The following is a 15,042-nucleotide window of genomic DNA, read 5'->3' on the forward strand; positions in this document are numbered from 1 at the left end:
ACGGTTTTGCTTCAACAGTCTTCAAAACTGACAGTACCACAGCAAACTTTTTTGAATTTACCAGAAAGATGCTCTTTAGATGCTGAAAAATAAATTCAAAATCTGACTCTGAACAGTCAGATAATTTTTACTGATATATGCCAGTTCATCTCACGAGTTACCTTTGACCCAGAGAGTACACTTTTTCATGACCAACAGGAACGATAGCCAACACAATATGAAAATAAGAGCCAGGCTTGAATAAACCGGAATTATCCTTCAAACATGAAACACATGCTGCAGATATCTTGCATACATTTGCACACACACACACACACACACACACACACACACACACACACACACACACACACACACACACACACACACACACACACACACTCACTCAAAAGCACTTGGAAATAGAGCACGTGAATCCAGGCAAAAGCAGGTGCTCACTGGGTCACGTGCGAGTACTCACACATAACACAAACCAAACGCCCCCACGCTCACATGCATGCGCCCGCCTGCCATTCTTCTCGGCTGCACACGCACTGAGCTGGTGGCACAGGTCCGGATGTTGCAAGTCAGGCAGTCTTGGAGGTCCGGCACAGGAGGTCTGGAGGTCCTCTGGGGCAGAGGAAGCCATTTCCTCCCTGAAGCGGAGCGGGGAGCAGAGAGCAGCAGTGAGGAGGAGGAGGAGGAGGAGGAGGAGGAGGAGGAGAGTGGTGGTGAGGGGGAGGATGCTCTCAGCAGAGAGGAATTCTCAGAATGTTGTCCTTTAATCTGGAGTCAGCCTCATGCACACACACACACACACACACACACACACACACACACACACACACACACACACACACACACACACACACACACACACACACACACACACACACACACACACACACACACACACACACACACACACAACTTTTTTTTCTCCTCTGCTTTATCTGACCTCCTCTGGCTTTTCTGTTACCATGCAGAAGAAGGGTGTGAGATAGGCAGACACAGACTGAAAATGCAAAGCAGCTGACTTGGGGGTAAAACAGTGTGTTGCACAGTTTAGGGGGTGTTTTACTTTTCTTGTGCCTGTGTCTCTGTTTCCATTCAGCCTGTTCAGAGGAGGCAGAGCAGGAGTGTGTAATGAGGGGATATGTGAAACAGAACAAAGATTGAGAAGGGTGAGAAAGAGAGACTAAGGAAGAAGGAATGCAAACGTGGTCAGAAGAAGAGGAAACAGAACAACAGTGCAATCTGGGAATGTTTTTGTTTTTTTACAGCAGTTCATGTGTCTGTAGAGTCATCTCTGAGAAAACTGTTAGTAACTTGTGTTCAGACCACAACTTGTAGCATGGCAGACTTATAGGTATAAGAGTTGAGACTCACTTGATAGAGACATCTATGTATCCTCTGGAGTGTGAAGCTGTGTGTGAGACTCAGCAACCGAAGCAACTGTAGACTTGACTGCACTGTGGATGTGTGTTTTACAGACTCAGGGGGCTTAAAGAAACAGAGTGTGAGGGGGGATGCATTTTATAGAGAGGGAACATGGGATTACAGGAGAGAAGGTGGATGGATGGATGGAAGTGAGGACTGCAGAGTCAGAAGTGCTGAGCATGAACTGCTTGGCAAGCCTTGAGTAGTGTGTTTATAGGCCAAGTGGGGAAGTGAGAAAGTTCTGAAAGGAAGACTCATTTTATGTGAGTTTTCTTCTGTTGTGATATTCATTGACAAAAAACATATAAGAAAAATAAAGAAATGTATTTCTTTACAACTGTAACTGAGAAACCACCTTTCATTAGACACTAAAGTAAGCTGTAGGTGTAACCAAAAGGGACTTGTTTCAGTTTGTGCTCAACCTTAAATCATCTCTCTTCCGATGCATCTGCAGGTGCAGCGTGAGTGATACATCTGAATCTGCAGTTGTGGGCAGGTTTTCGAATAACTTCATTGCACTAAAGCGGATGTACTCTGAGCTCAACGTCTGTGGTTCTTCCTAGAAGGCGCTAAGTGTGCGTGTATGTGAGTGTGCTTGCTTGCATATGTGTGTGTGTGCGCGTGCACATGTTCATACAAGCCCCTCACTCTCAACTATGCTATAAACTTGGTGTGCACGAGTCTGCAGCTGCGGAAAGAAGTTTATCGGACCATTTGTCGCTAATGCATCACTGCTCGGTCTGACACACGATGTGTTAGACTGCAGGTTGGCTCAACACTTGTCACAAGGTTTGAAGGAGGAAAGTTTGAAGTAATTCCTCCATGGAGTCACCAGAAAAAAACAGCCCTGAACTTTTCTATCTTGCTTTAAAAAAAAAAAGACTGACATTTTGTTGCCTGGCTGTATCAGCAGCTGTGCCACTTCCATTCATGATTTTCTCTGAGGTTTCTCTGTTCTGAAAAATCTTCAATGACCCAAACAGTCAGTCTGTTCATTCTCTGAGCATGTCTCATTTCTGGTCACATTGCTCAGCTGACACATCTCAGCCAACTAGCCTCAACTTCCTTTATGTTTTGAGTTAAGCAGGAAGCAGGAGATGAGAAAGTAAGCACATCTGCAAAGAGCAGCCCCCAGCTCTATTAATAGTGTCATTCAGCTCCGAGGGGAAGATGTGACTGAACTTTTCATTCCTCCACAGTCTCTGGTGACTGATTTGTTTTAGAATTCAAGTTTAAGGTTAAAGGGTAAAGTGCTGCCGTGATTTCAACTAAATTCTAATTTTAACCCAGTAATGTGGTTCAAGTCACGATACAATGATTCACATGTTTGCAAACTGATATTTAGCTGTTGCACTGCAGATCAGGCTGCAAGGAGTGCAGCTGTGCTTCACAGGAAGAAGATTCCTGGTTCAGACCTTTGCTTGGGCCTGTCTGAGTCAAGTTAGCGTCTTCTCTCCTGCGTGCATGGCTCCCCTGTGGGTACGCCGCTTCCTCCCACTGTCCAAAGGCATGGCCCTCAGGGTTAATAATGATTCTAAATGACCCATTGGTGTGAACATGTCTAGTTGTTTGTCTTCATAACAGTAATGTGATGGACCATGTAGAATAACACGTAAAACTGAAACCATCCAACAAGCAGAAACATGGCTTCTCATTTCATTACGCAACTTAGTGACTCAAACTTCTCTGTGGGGATATTGAGCACTTTAAAGAAGACCTGATTCTATTTGTTTGGCTCAGAATTAGCCGTCTACACCCATGAAGACCAGAGCTTTCATATCACACCAGCAGACGCGTGAACACAGCTAAAAGCTCAGTGTATCGCCTCCAAGTACTCCCACACAAGTCCAATCCATTTAATAAAGACGTGTGGGTGACAGCGCACTCCTTTTGCTTACAACATTTGCCTCTGACTCTTAAGTCCCTGATAAGCACTCTGCAGTGCCTGGGAGAAGAACTGTTGCCAGAAGCTGTTGGAAAAATCTGGAGTTAAGGAAAGCACCTGGAACTAGTCCACTCTCTTACTAAGGGTCACTGAGTTTTGTCTGGAGGCTTTCCCCACTGTAGCTGTTGCCGCTAACAATGCTACTGCTTTCCTGCAGGTTGTGACTACACGCATGTGCTCACAGCTCCCAATAGAGTTCAGAGGGAGAAAACAGAAAACATGACTAATGCTTTTATATTTCAGGTGGAAGCTGTTGATGCATGATGGGAAATGTATTTTAAAGATAAATGTAGTCTGGGTAAGGGGCATAGAAGTCAATGATTGGCTACACATAATCTGATGACATACATGTGACATCCAGCGACATCCAGAAATGACTCCACCTGTGTACACCTCCTCATTTACAATACTAACTTCTTCTGTTTTGTTTGTTGTAGGTGGTGACATTGTGGTACAGAGCCCCTGAAGTGCTGCTCCAGTCCAGTTACGCTACACCAGTGGATCTGTGGAGCGTCGGCTGTATCTTTGCAGAGATGTTCAGAAGAAGGTGAGAGCTACTAAGACCTTACCTTATCTGATGACTTATGCTGCGTTCCAAACAACTCGAGGGTCTGGGTTTTCTGAGTTGAAAACTCTGACCTCTGACTTCAGAGCGTTTCAGACGTACCGTGTCGGACGGATAAAAAATAATGTCTGTGAATGACAAGAAATGTTGTTGAGGCAACGATTACACCAACTCATTCACATAGACAGTAAGGCTGAATGATATGCTTTTCCCCTGATATAATTTTTGTATGATTTTTGGGGTGCTGATTCGATTTAAATTATGATTCTTCCAAATTTCTAAATTTTTAGTTTGCTTTTCTACCACCAGACCATGTGAAAAAGTTGAATAATAATGTCTACAGACGATATCAGGAGCCATATTTTCCCCCAAAATGCACATCACATGTGAGTCAGTTTTTAGGATTTATTCAGGGGATCTGACGTCACAACTTTTTTCCAACCCAACTTATACAGAAAGACTCATATGAAAAAAAAAAGAAAACAAAAAAAAGAAGATTTTTGAACAAAAATCCTGATTTAAAATTGTTAAACAAAAATCTTGATACTGCTATTCAACAATATTTTCTACCACTCTTAATGGACATCATCAGGTTTGGGGCCAAAATCACAATTTGTGCCTTTCAATTGAACAATTATAACAGCATTCTGCACACCCGTTGATAAACTGCACAACAGCTTATGCAGCAGCATCCTTCATTTGCTTGTTGTCCTCTTTTTGTCCCTCTGGTAAAGTACCTTTTCTCTGGTGTTTTCCTTTCCCTTTCTTCATTAGCACAACACCAAACCTGTTGGTTTCTGTGTTGAAACATAAAGGGCATGCGGGCAGGGATAAAATCTGGGTGACTACAATATTTCTTCAATCATCATCCAGTTAATCCAGTATCCTCCTTGCTCTCTGTATTGTTCACCCTCAGTATCACACTTAGCATCGCATCTTAGCAACAGGCTGAAGTGTGGTGTAACATGTTTATAAAAATCAACGGTCACACACCCGCAACCTGCATCAGCACGTCTGCTGCATACAAACAAGCCTACTTAGATCCCACGTTGGTCTTGTTGTGCTTTTATCCACAAGATGTTATTCACAGCTTAGTATCTCTTCTGTCCCCAGCACAGTATACTCCTCATAGATTACACATTAATAGAAAGTTTAAGGCATTTTGGGAATCAGAAGCCATTTAAACCATCTGATGTTTGTGCTGAGCCATGTACCACACAGTGCTGTCCCTCTCCACGCCTTCCTTTATTCGATTACAGAGGTTTTCACAGGTCATGCCTGAAATACCTGCACCCTTTACTGATGGGTTTACCACATTTACTATTTAAAGAGCAGATAATGATGGGTGACCCACAGGATGTAAACATAGTGTACACACATATTCACATGCATTTATCCTTGTGACCTGGGCTATTTTTAGCAGGTATCTGCTTAAGGCAGTGTTTTCTTTATTTGTTTTCTAGTTTTTAATATGAAAAATAAGTCAAAAAAGAAGATGAGTTATTTCTGAATTTTGGGCGTAAATTGTTATTTACTGATTTTAGTCTTCTTGTTAATTCTTAAAGAAACCCACAGAGAGCTTCCCTTTCAGTGAGTTTTTGAGGTGTGAAAAGGCAAACATCTTGTGGGCATCAGTTATTTGGGTGTTATACGTCTCTGATTACACCTGTCAGATGCTTTGTGGGCAATCAAGTTTCAGTTGGCTTATCAAACCATTACAGTTGTGATGGGCTGCCTGCTGTGGTTGCTGAATACGAGTCAAGATTCTGCCTCTTGGTGTAGGTATTTGTCAGTTTGTGGTCTAACGAACTTTGCACACTGGAGAGCGAAGCTAATAACGGACCATTTCTCCAAAAAAAGAAAGGTTTAACCACATGTCCATGGTGAAAGAAGAGAGTTTTTAGCCCATGATGAAAAATCATCATATAAATCATCAACACATCAATCTAGGATTAATATCTTTGCCTGGTGGTGTGTATAACTGCCTTGTAATAATCAGGAAGTTGGGGTTCAGCCAGCCTGTAGTTGTGTGCTCTCCAGAAGATAAGAACAGTGTTTCTGAGGTAGGGCTGAGTGCCAGGAGGAGCAGCCCTGTCTTTAATTTATGCTTCCTTCCTTGCAACCGTCGTCAAACCCCAACACACACAGCCACACACAGCAACCCACGCTCTGCGCAGGAGGCTCAGGGGGGACATAAAGACTTTGGTGACACAGGGGTGACACGGGGTGAAGAGAGTGTTGCACTGTAAACCACCAAGCACTGTTGTATCTTTTCCCCCTTCGTCTTTTTAGACTGCTGGTGAATGTCAGGCCATGCGTTCAAACTTCCCTGTTCAAACTTTGTTATATTATTTTATTGTTTAATAATCAACCATGAATCTGGGGTTAAACAATCTTTGTTTAGTCTCATACTTAATTTACTTATACACTGGTCCTTTCTTACGATCAGAACCAACAATTCAGTTAATCAACAAGTCATCAGCAGCATGTCAATTTTTTGTTGATATTTAAGTTCAATTTTTATAAAAGTCACAACAAGTGACCAAACAATACATGGGGTTTTAAGTGATTTAACCCCAGGTTAAGAATTATGAATAGTTTTGTACAGATACTGAAGTAAAAAAATTATGTTTACACAGTTGAAAAAGTGCCAACTTTCTTCTTCATGGGGTGAATTTTTATGTCTTCCTTAGGAGCTAAGTTTGAGATTAAATGTCAGACTTGTTTCAAAAAACCATACTGGATATACCCAACATGGGTGAAGATGTGTGCAATGTCATTGGATTGGTATGGTGACACAGGATATGATTCAGATATAAGGATATATTAAAATAGACACATATACAATAAAAATATAAAAATATAACAATGCAGGAATTCTGTGATAATGGATAGAGTATAAGACAAATAAAACTATGGCAATATGTGATCAGAGGAAGAATACAAAACGCTCCAAAGAGGGCGAAACAGGACAGCATGTACAGGACCAGTGTAGTTACTGACTGCACTTTGGTTTGCTTTCCCCAAGCTCAAACATATCTGTAAATACAATGTCCAGAATCATAATGCAGGAAGAAAATTTGTGTTAAAATGAACCATTTCTTTAAAAAAGATGGTGAACATACCATGTTTATCATTCAGTTTGTGACTAGCTAGAAATAAACCTGCAACACCCTAATAAAATTTGATTGGCCGCACAATTAATTTCATAAACAGCATAAAAGCATTTAGCTATGGTAGCCACAGAGCTTAAACAAAGATGGTCAGACTGACTGAAAAATAAGGAATCTAAATGTATTAACAAGGCTTGATTGGCTGGGCCAAGCCAAGAAGTGGGTGAGCCTGGGCCCAGTTAGGTATAAGTTAGGCCCAGTTAAGTGCAAGTCTCATGCACAGTAAACAGTAAATGGACCAGTACTTACATAATGCTTTTCTAGTCTCTCTGACCACTCAAAGCGCTTTACACTTCTAGCGTCATTCACCCACTAAATGCAGTGGGCTTATCTACCACATTCACACCTATCCATACACCACTGACCAACAGTGGGAGCTAATTCAGGGTTCAGTGTCTTATTGCTCGAGGACACTTCGGCATGTAACTGCAGGGGCTGTAATCAAACCCTCAACTGGTCGATTGAGAGGCAACGACTTTACTGCTGAGCCTCAGCTTCCCCTATGGCTTATACATGTTGCTAGCTAGCAGCAAGTAGGGTTTAATTTCCTGCTCACTGTCAAAACATCGTTTAGTACTTACCACATCTGAATCTGTGATGTCCTCTATCTCAGGTGAGTGCAACAGTCTCTGCAGACTCGTCAACCACCTTCCATCTTGTCTCAAAATACAAAACTTAAAAAGATCTTTCTTTGTTTCCTTTTTGCGTTCAGCTTGTGCTACTTTGTCACTGTCAGGTTCTTCTGTCTAAATTATTTTTCTTCAGTTGCCCCCCTCAAACTTACATTACATGAGTTGCATTACTTGGTAATCGTGCATTTTTATTATTATTATCATTATTAAAAACATGAATGTTTTGCACTGGGAAAATGAAAACTATAACACACTGGCCAGGAAGACGATAAATAAACATATTTATATTCATCCCCCAAGTGTTGAGTTAAAGGGTTCAGTTCAGTTATTCCAGTATAAAATGGAGTACAAAATGTCTGGAGGTTGGGTGGCCTTTAATTTCAGGGTTGATTAATGTTTTTAAATAATATAAAATTTGAGTCTCTTGCACAAAGTAAATTGTAAAAGTTGAAAGTGCAGAGTAACACATTGCTTCATCCTGTTTTATAATGGGATCCTTAAATAGCAGACACAATCTGAGATTGACTATCCTTTTACTGATAGCAGAAAGGTGTGTGTATGTGTATGTGTGTGTGTTGTCGTCTAGGGAAAGGTACTTTTCTCACCCTGACACAATAAGCTGTAAAAAGCTTTGGTGTGTGTGTGTGTGTGTGTGTGTGTGTGTGTGTGTGTGTGTGTGTGTGTGTGTGTGTGTGTGTGTGTGTTTTCACAATCTGGCACCTGTCCAACTTTGCCTTGAGGCGGAAGGAGAAGCAGAGTCCTTTGATGGCCATGAACAGAACATACTCTCCCTCTGTCTCTCTCTGCAGGTGATTAAGATGGCTTTTTAAAGGCCACCTGTTAGAGATTAAAGGGCACCTGGAAGAAGCAGTGAAAGAAGGCAGGAGAAAGCATGATTGAGGAAAGTGCAGAACAAGAGCCGAGGAGAAACACTGTTTATTGGTTTGCAGTTCTGTTGAAGTGGAGATTATAATCGTCGACAGCTCAGGTACAAGGAACCAGACATGCCCACAGGTGCTTTAATTACTTTGAGAATAGCTGGTATCTCAGCTGAAACAGTACATCTGCAGGTTCATCTGTCAGCCCCATGTCACAGACAACCCCAGTTCACCCTGTCACCTCAAGCTGCAGGTCAGAAAAATGCAAATCCAGCCTCAAATCATTTGCTCGTGTGACTCATAAACCTTCAAAGTTTCCCGTCCTCTGCTTCGCACTTTCATCATCAGACCTGCATTGTTTAAAAAAACTCTCCTAATGAGTATCTACTGTTGCCAGAGTGGTTGGGAACTTGCCGTCAAAGGAATTTGAGCAAATATCATGCAAGTCTGCATCTGCATGACTGGAATGGTGTCGGGGTGAGTCACAGTAGGAGTGAATGGGGAAGAGAGAGCGCCTGCTTGTTGACATTCCTCCAATCGAAAAGGTTGAACGAGTCGTGTTAATGGTCCGGGACAGGCCCCACATCCGTGTTGACTTTCTCACAGTTTGCAACTCGATTGATAAATCCTCAAATGCGCATGCATGTGTCTGCATGTGTGTGTATGTGTGTGCATGTGTGTGTGTGGGCTTGACACACCAAACTTGACACACTTTCATGTCTGCGCTGTTCAAACTGGCACACATAAGTGGAGACACACGTAGGTACACACTTCTCTTTTCTCTCCCTCTCTGTGTTTTCCACCTAGACTTATTGACGCTCTCACGTGCAAACATGCACACACACATTCCAGAGGTTGTCTCAGTGGAATAGGGGACAGAGTTGGCACTAAGGGAAGTGTGACTCAGCTGCCTGTCCCAACCCTGTCCTAGTCCTTTCCACCACTTTATGTGTGTGAATATATGTGCACATGCCAGTCTTTGTGTGTGTGTGTGTGCACATTTGTGCAACCTTACCATCCTGACTGTGTGCACATGAGCGTTTGCACTCCCCTGTTGACTGTGTGCATGCCAGTGGCTGGCTCCATGTGAATCCAGTTATCCCCCATCTAACAAACCAACAAACCACTCCAGGTTTAAAAATGGACCTCTTGGAATTATCAGCCCTACTTGTTTTGGCACGATGACTTTGCTGTAGGTGATTTTTTTTCTTTTTCTGCAACAGTCAGAACTGGTTTGGTCTGATCTTCGATGGCTTCTCAAACCTCAGCACATAGCTTCACCCCAAAAGACCTGCATGAGTGGTGTGATCCTCGCTTACAGTCAGATGTTAAAAGCAGAGTTTGGCAATACAGGAACACAGTGAGATCAATTAGTTAAGGGCACAAGTTGAGAATAATCCAAACAGAGTCTGTTTGTCAGTTCCACTTCCTAGCCATAGCATGTGACAGAGAGGTTGCTATCACAGTGAAAACGTGAAAAGAAAATACCCCTGTGTGAGTAATTTCCCAGTCTGTGTGTCTGTAGGAAAGTGTGGGTGTTAAGCTATGCAAAGCTTCCTGCAAGTGGGAAAACACAGGGAGCACATGGTGACCGGCCAGTGTGTTGACTCCAGCTGAGAGGGGAGCACTTCAGCTGCGTGGAGGCCTCAGAGCACACGAGTGCACCTATGTGGCATTGTCCTGCGCTACGTTGACATCTGCTGGTGACTGATCAGTTTGAAACAGGTGGAGTTTGACAAAAAGCAGCTTTTGTCTTCTCTTCTCCTCGTGAAACATCATATACTTAAACTTTGGAGGTAGCACGTTCAGAGAAGTACACTGTTTAACAGCGGCACCTCCTCGTTTCCTTTCAGAGCTTCAGCAGGAAGGTCTAGTTCTCAAACTCCTCTTAGAATAATCCAACTTTTCTTTCACACGCCTCTCCCTCCCACTTTCCACACACAGAGCAAAACACACACACACACACACACACACACACACACACACACACACACACACACACACACACACACACACACACAAGGAATAAAAAGCCTTTTTCTGTGCGGCGGCCGGCAGCCTTGTGCCGATGATGACTACTGGAATTTGTGCGGGTGCCAGCGCAGGCATGGCCGCCCACGGGCATCCAAAGACGGCCCAAAAGCCACAGGAACCACCAGCAGGCCTGCTGCTGCTCTCCTCCCTCCTTTCATCCTTCCCTCCTCCCCCCACCCCCCCTTGTCAGTGGTACTACCAACACAGCTCCGCAGTCCTGACATGAGATGGAGCTGGTAGTGTGTGGCTTCTTCACACGGTCACATCAGAGTCACACATTCCTCTTTGCCTCCAGCCAAAAGTTTATATCTTGGGGCTGTTTCATCTGCAGGGTGCTGTGGGATCTAGGACTCAGATTTACATGATATTGATGAGAAGAGGATTAATGAATTTTGTATCTCTCTGCAGCTCTATGGTTGGTGTGCAGTATTGTTTACGAGGTCGTAAGAAACGTTAATGTTTCAGCAGCCCCAGTCAAACTTTGTTTTTTTTTTCTTTCCTAGACCGCTATTTCGAGGAAACTCAGATGTTGATCAGCTGGGAAAGATTTTTGAGTAAGTATTACTGGCTGTGTGCCCTCTTACAGTTTCTGAGGTCTCATGTTTAACTGTATAAAATTTTGCATGGCGAGACACTTCTTTAAAGCTCCTGGATCATTTGTTTTGACCAGTTTAAAGCCCCTCTTGTTAAAATTAGGGGATCTTAAATACCTTTAACCATCAGATGTTTCAGCTATGCTAAGCAGGCACAGTAGAGTCCAGTGATTCTTGCGGATGAAAGTACTGATGATCTTCATTTCCCATCTGCAGCGTTGTCGGGGTTCCTTCAGCAGAAGACTGGCCCCAAGAAGTGGCCCTACCACAAAGTGCCTTCACCCCCCGGCCCCCTAAGCCAATAGAGGATTTGGTTCCAGACATGGATGAGCAGGGACGGACTCTCCTGATGGTGAGTAGTGGAGGATGCTGTCAGGAGAAAGTCAAATTGATATATGCTTTTCTCTAAGGCTAACTCTTTTCCCCTCTTCTGTTCTTTGTAGCAATTCCTGGCCTTCAACCCCTCAAGGAGGATATCGGCCTTCGCAGCACTGAGCCACCCATACTTTCAAAGCGTGGACAGCCTTAGCAGGAGTGTGTACGCAGCCCAGCCCATCCCCAGCAACAAGCCCACCATGGAGGAGAGGAGAGCCTGATGGTCCTCCTTTACTTTGAACCCCATGCATTGTCTATAAAGAGTATTTACAGTGCTCCCCCTTTGTCTATCTCATGCTTTATTATTTTTACTGCATTAAATTCGAATTTATTAGGCTTGTTTGACACTGTGTAACTGATTTAAAGTCGAGGTGAAAGAAATCTGTAGAGATTCTGAAAGTCCTTGTGAGTAGCGGCTGCTCTGAGTTTATGGACTTTAATCTGCAGCAGCTTTGCACATATGATACTCTAGTTTTCCTTCATTCCTTGCTAAAGAGCTCAACCCTCTGTCAAACTGCATTGTGAGCTTCGCTGAACGACAGTTTCCACTTAATTGGATTGAGGTCTGGATCATTATTTGGTTATTTGATAGTGTGAACTTTTAGTGTGCGGCTTTGGAAAAGTTTGCCCCCAACACGGCAGTAGAGTTTTCCTTCAAATCCTTCAATAAGATGCCGCAATTCTCTATCTTCACAGAGCCTTAACAGACTGCTCCATAACAGCTCGTTATTACTTACACAAAGCCTTCTTTCAGTCCCACGTTTATAAAAGAATCTTCCATCAGAGAGGGAACCCTCAGTGTTGTCCTTTACGGTTTTAGGATGACCTACCTCATACTTGTTTCAAATTTCACTGAATCCCTTTGCCTTGTTTCTTTATTTGAAATGAGCAAAGTATCAGTCATTTTTAAACCCCCAAATAGAGACAAGTATGTGGGGTGATCCTGGAACTGTCTTTTGGACTAAGTTGTAGATGATACTTTTTCTTTGACTTGAGAAAATGTTTTGTGTGTTTAATCAGTGTCAAAAAAGCTTAATGAACGATGAATATGCGTAAAAACAAACATGAGATACACTAAGGAGGCCAGTATTTTTTTATTGTCATTGTTCAAAGCTCGAGGAGAAAAAGCGAGGCTGAAAATTGTGTCAAAAAGAGTGACACCTCCTGAAAAACGCACGAAAGCTTTCCTCCTCCCATGAACTGATGGATTGTAATTGCTGCTTTTAGGTTGTTATGATTGACTGTAAACAATGCAAACAGACATTGTCTGCTTGAAGTGAGCAGGAGGCCAGTGACCGTTGTTCAGTCCTGCAGGAGCCCTTCTTTGCTGGGGGGGGGAAATGGACCACGTTAGGAGCCTGTGTGAACACCATGGACCTCACCTGCCTTTATCGCTCGCTCTGTTCGTGCAGTGAGCAGACACACAGAACCAGCATGCTCTCAGATACGTACACGACATTTAGCGTGTCCACCACCACTGTCATAAGCAGGCTCACGTATACACCTTATTGAAACAGTACTGGGCATCACAGGCCAGCCACTCACTGCCATGTTGTGACTTATCATTCCATTTCTTCACCTATTTTATTGCTGCCACCTTGAGGATGTCCTGGGGAACTGCAGACCAGTAGCGGGATTCTAATGGTTTCTGCACTCTTCAAGGAGCCTTTCATAACGGGCTGATCAGCGCTGAGACAATGATGAAAGAAGCTTTTCTAAAATGTTCCTGCCACTCTATCTGTGCTTTTTAATGTTCTTGTAGCTAGCCACCACAGACTTTTATCATTTTAAAACACAATGATCCTTTACTTTCCTGATGATACAGTAATGTACAGGCTTGCAATAGGTGGATAAATTTCCCACCAGCACTATTCCACAAGAATACATTCGGCACAAAGTAGCTTGCCATTATTTTGTATTTAATTTTAATTTTATTGACAAGTCTTATATACTTGTTTCCATCGAGTTGCTATTTGATTTATTTTTACTTTTGAAGATGCTGGGGATAAAACATTGATACAATAATGAAAACAACTCCAGATGAGGATGGAATATGTGTAAGAGTAGTTTGACAAAGTGAAGAATGTATTGGGGATAGGCATTGGTACTGTACAGTCTGTAGTGCTAAGTACAAGCTCTAATGATAGCAAACTTTTGATACGTGCATTGTCAGCCCATAGATATGTTGTAAAATGGATAGATGTAGAGTAGTGAGGGTCAGTGGAACGTTGTATGGCAGAGTGTTTTGTCTTTTGGAGATGTTTGGTGGACTCTGTGTGTGCTTGATGAATTTTAATGTGTTTCGGATTGAGAGTGACTATGAACTTTACAATAATGCACAAATATTTTGTGTACGTTTTTTACTCTTTATTTTTCAATCGTGTCCCGTCGTGTTTAGTCATTACCAGCAAAGAAAGAGCAAGTTATGCAGAGTTGTATTTTTGTATCTTGTAGTTCTTGCAGAACAGTAACATATTTTAACACTGGTTTACGTTTTCTGAACAGGTAGTGCTGCTAGCACACACACAGACACACTCTCTCCAGCTCTCTCAGGTTCTTTAACAGACGTCCAGTTCTTTCGGACTCAGTTTGCACATCTTTGGGCTACTAACTGACCACATCACTACTCTTTCAGGTTTCCTTTCAAGCTGTTCCACGATCACATCATTGATCACAGTCTACTGTCATTCCTATTTATCAACCTTACTATGTTACTGTAGTCATTACTGTTGAAAGATAACTGTTTTTGTCAGCTACTTTGGATTGTATGATGGCGAGAACAATATAGATCATGTATAATTGTCTGCTTGACTAAGCACTGTGTGATTTTGTATTGATAACATGACTCATATCTGGTGTCAGTGGTGCATACAATACAATGAAAGCTCCAAATGCATAGGGCTTGGGGGTTTACAGTTCGATGACTGCTTTAGTTTCATCATGCAATCACTGTACACCCTTTCATAAACTAACCAGGTTAAAACACATTTCAGTCTCAAAACAAAACTTAACCTAACAGTTATACTTACAGAAGCTTCACTGTGTTTAAACCATTGTTGCTTAATCCAACTTTAAAGTCAAATTACACTCATGTTCCAGTGTCACCTTTGTGTTTAGCATATTGAGATGGATGCTAGATAAAACACAATCATGGCATTATACTTGCGTATGATTGCAGGCATTGGTGTCCTATTATTGTGTTACACCAACTGAATAAAAGCAGCTTTTTTGAGAATATTGTTGTGGACTCATTTTGACCATCTAATGAATTGTTCTCGTAGATGAGTAGCCATTTGTGCGAGTAGTGAGGGACTTTCACTGCTGTTGTATTTTATGCAACAATAACAGTCTATTAATTTCAACCAAGCAATAGAATACATTTTAACACATATTTTTATATCTCCTAATGTTTTATCAGTCTAATTCAT

At 42.4% G+C, this 15,042-nt stretch overlaps 1 protein-coding gene across 1 annotated transcript in view; it reads left to right on the plus strand.

Annotated features, from left to right (window-relative positions):
* The window catches only part of cdk6 (cyclin dependent kinase 6), a 36,855-nt gene extending 22,023 nt beyond the window's left edge, over positions 1–14,832 (plus strand). The window contains exons 5-8 of the mRNA XM_074686755.1: positions 3,802–3,911; positions 11,150–11,200; positions 11,456–11,591; positions 11,683–14,832. Of these exons, the coding sequence (XP_074542856.1) occupies positions 3,802–3,911; positions 11,150–11,200; positions 11,456–11,591; positions 11,683–11,835 (450 nt within the window). The 3' untranslated portion in view covers positions 11,836–14,832. The remainder of the gene's footprint in view (positions 1–3,801; positions 3,912–11,149; positions 11,201–11,455; positions 11,592–11,682) is intronic.
* The last annotated feature ends 210 nt before the right edge of the window (positions 14,833–15,042 follow it).

The sequence above is a fragment of the Halichoeres trimaculatus genome, unplaced genomic scaffold (genome assembly GCF_033239565.1).
Source record: "Halichoeres trimaculatus isolate MK-OKI-2021-1 unplaced genomic scaffold, fHalTri1.1 fHalTri1_scaffold_14, whole genome shotgun sequence".
NCBI classification, from domain to species: Eukaryota; Metazoa; Chordata; class Actinopteri; order Labriformes; family Labridae; genus Halichoeres; species Halichoeres trimaculatus.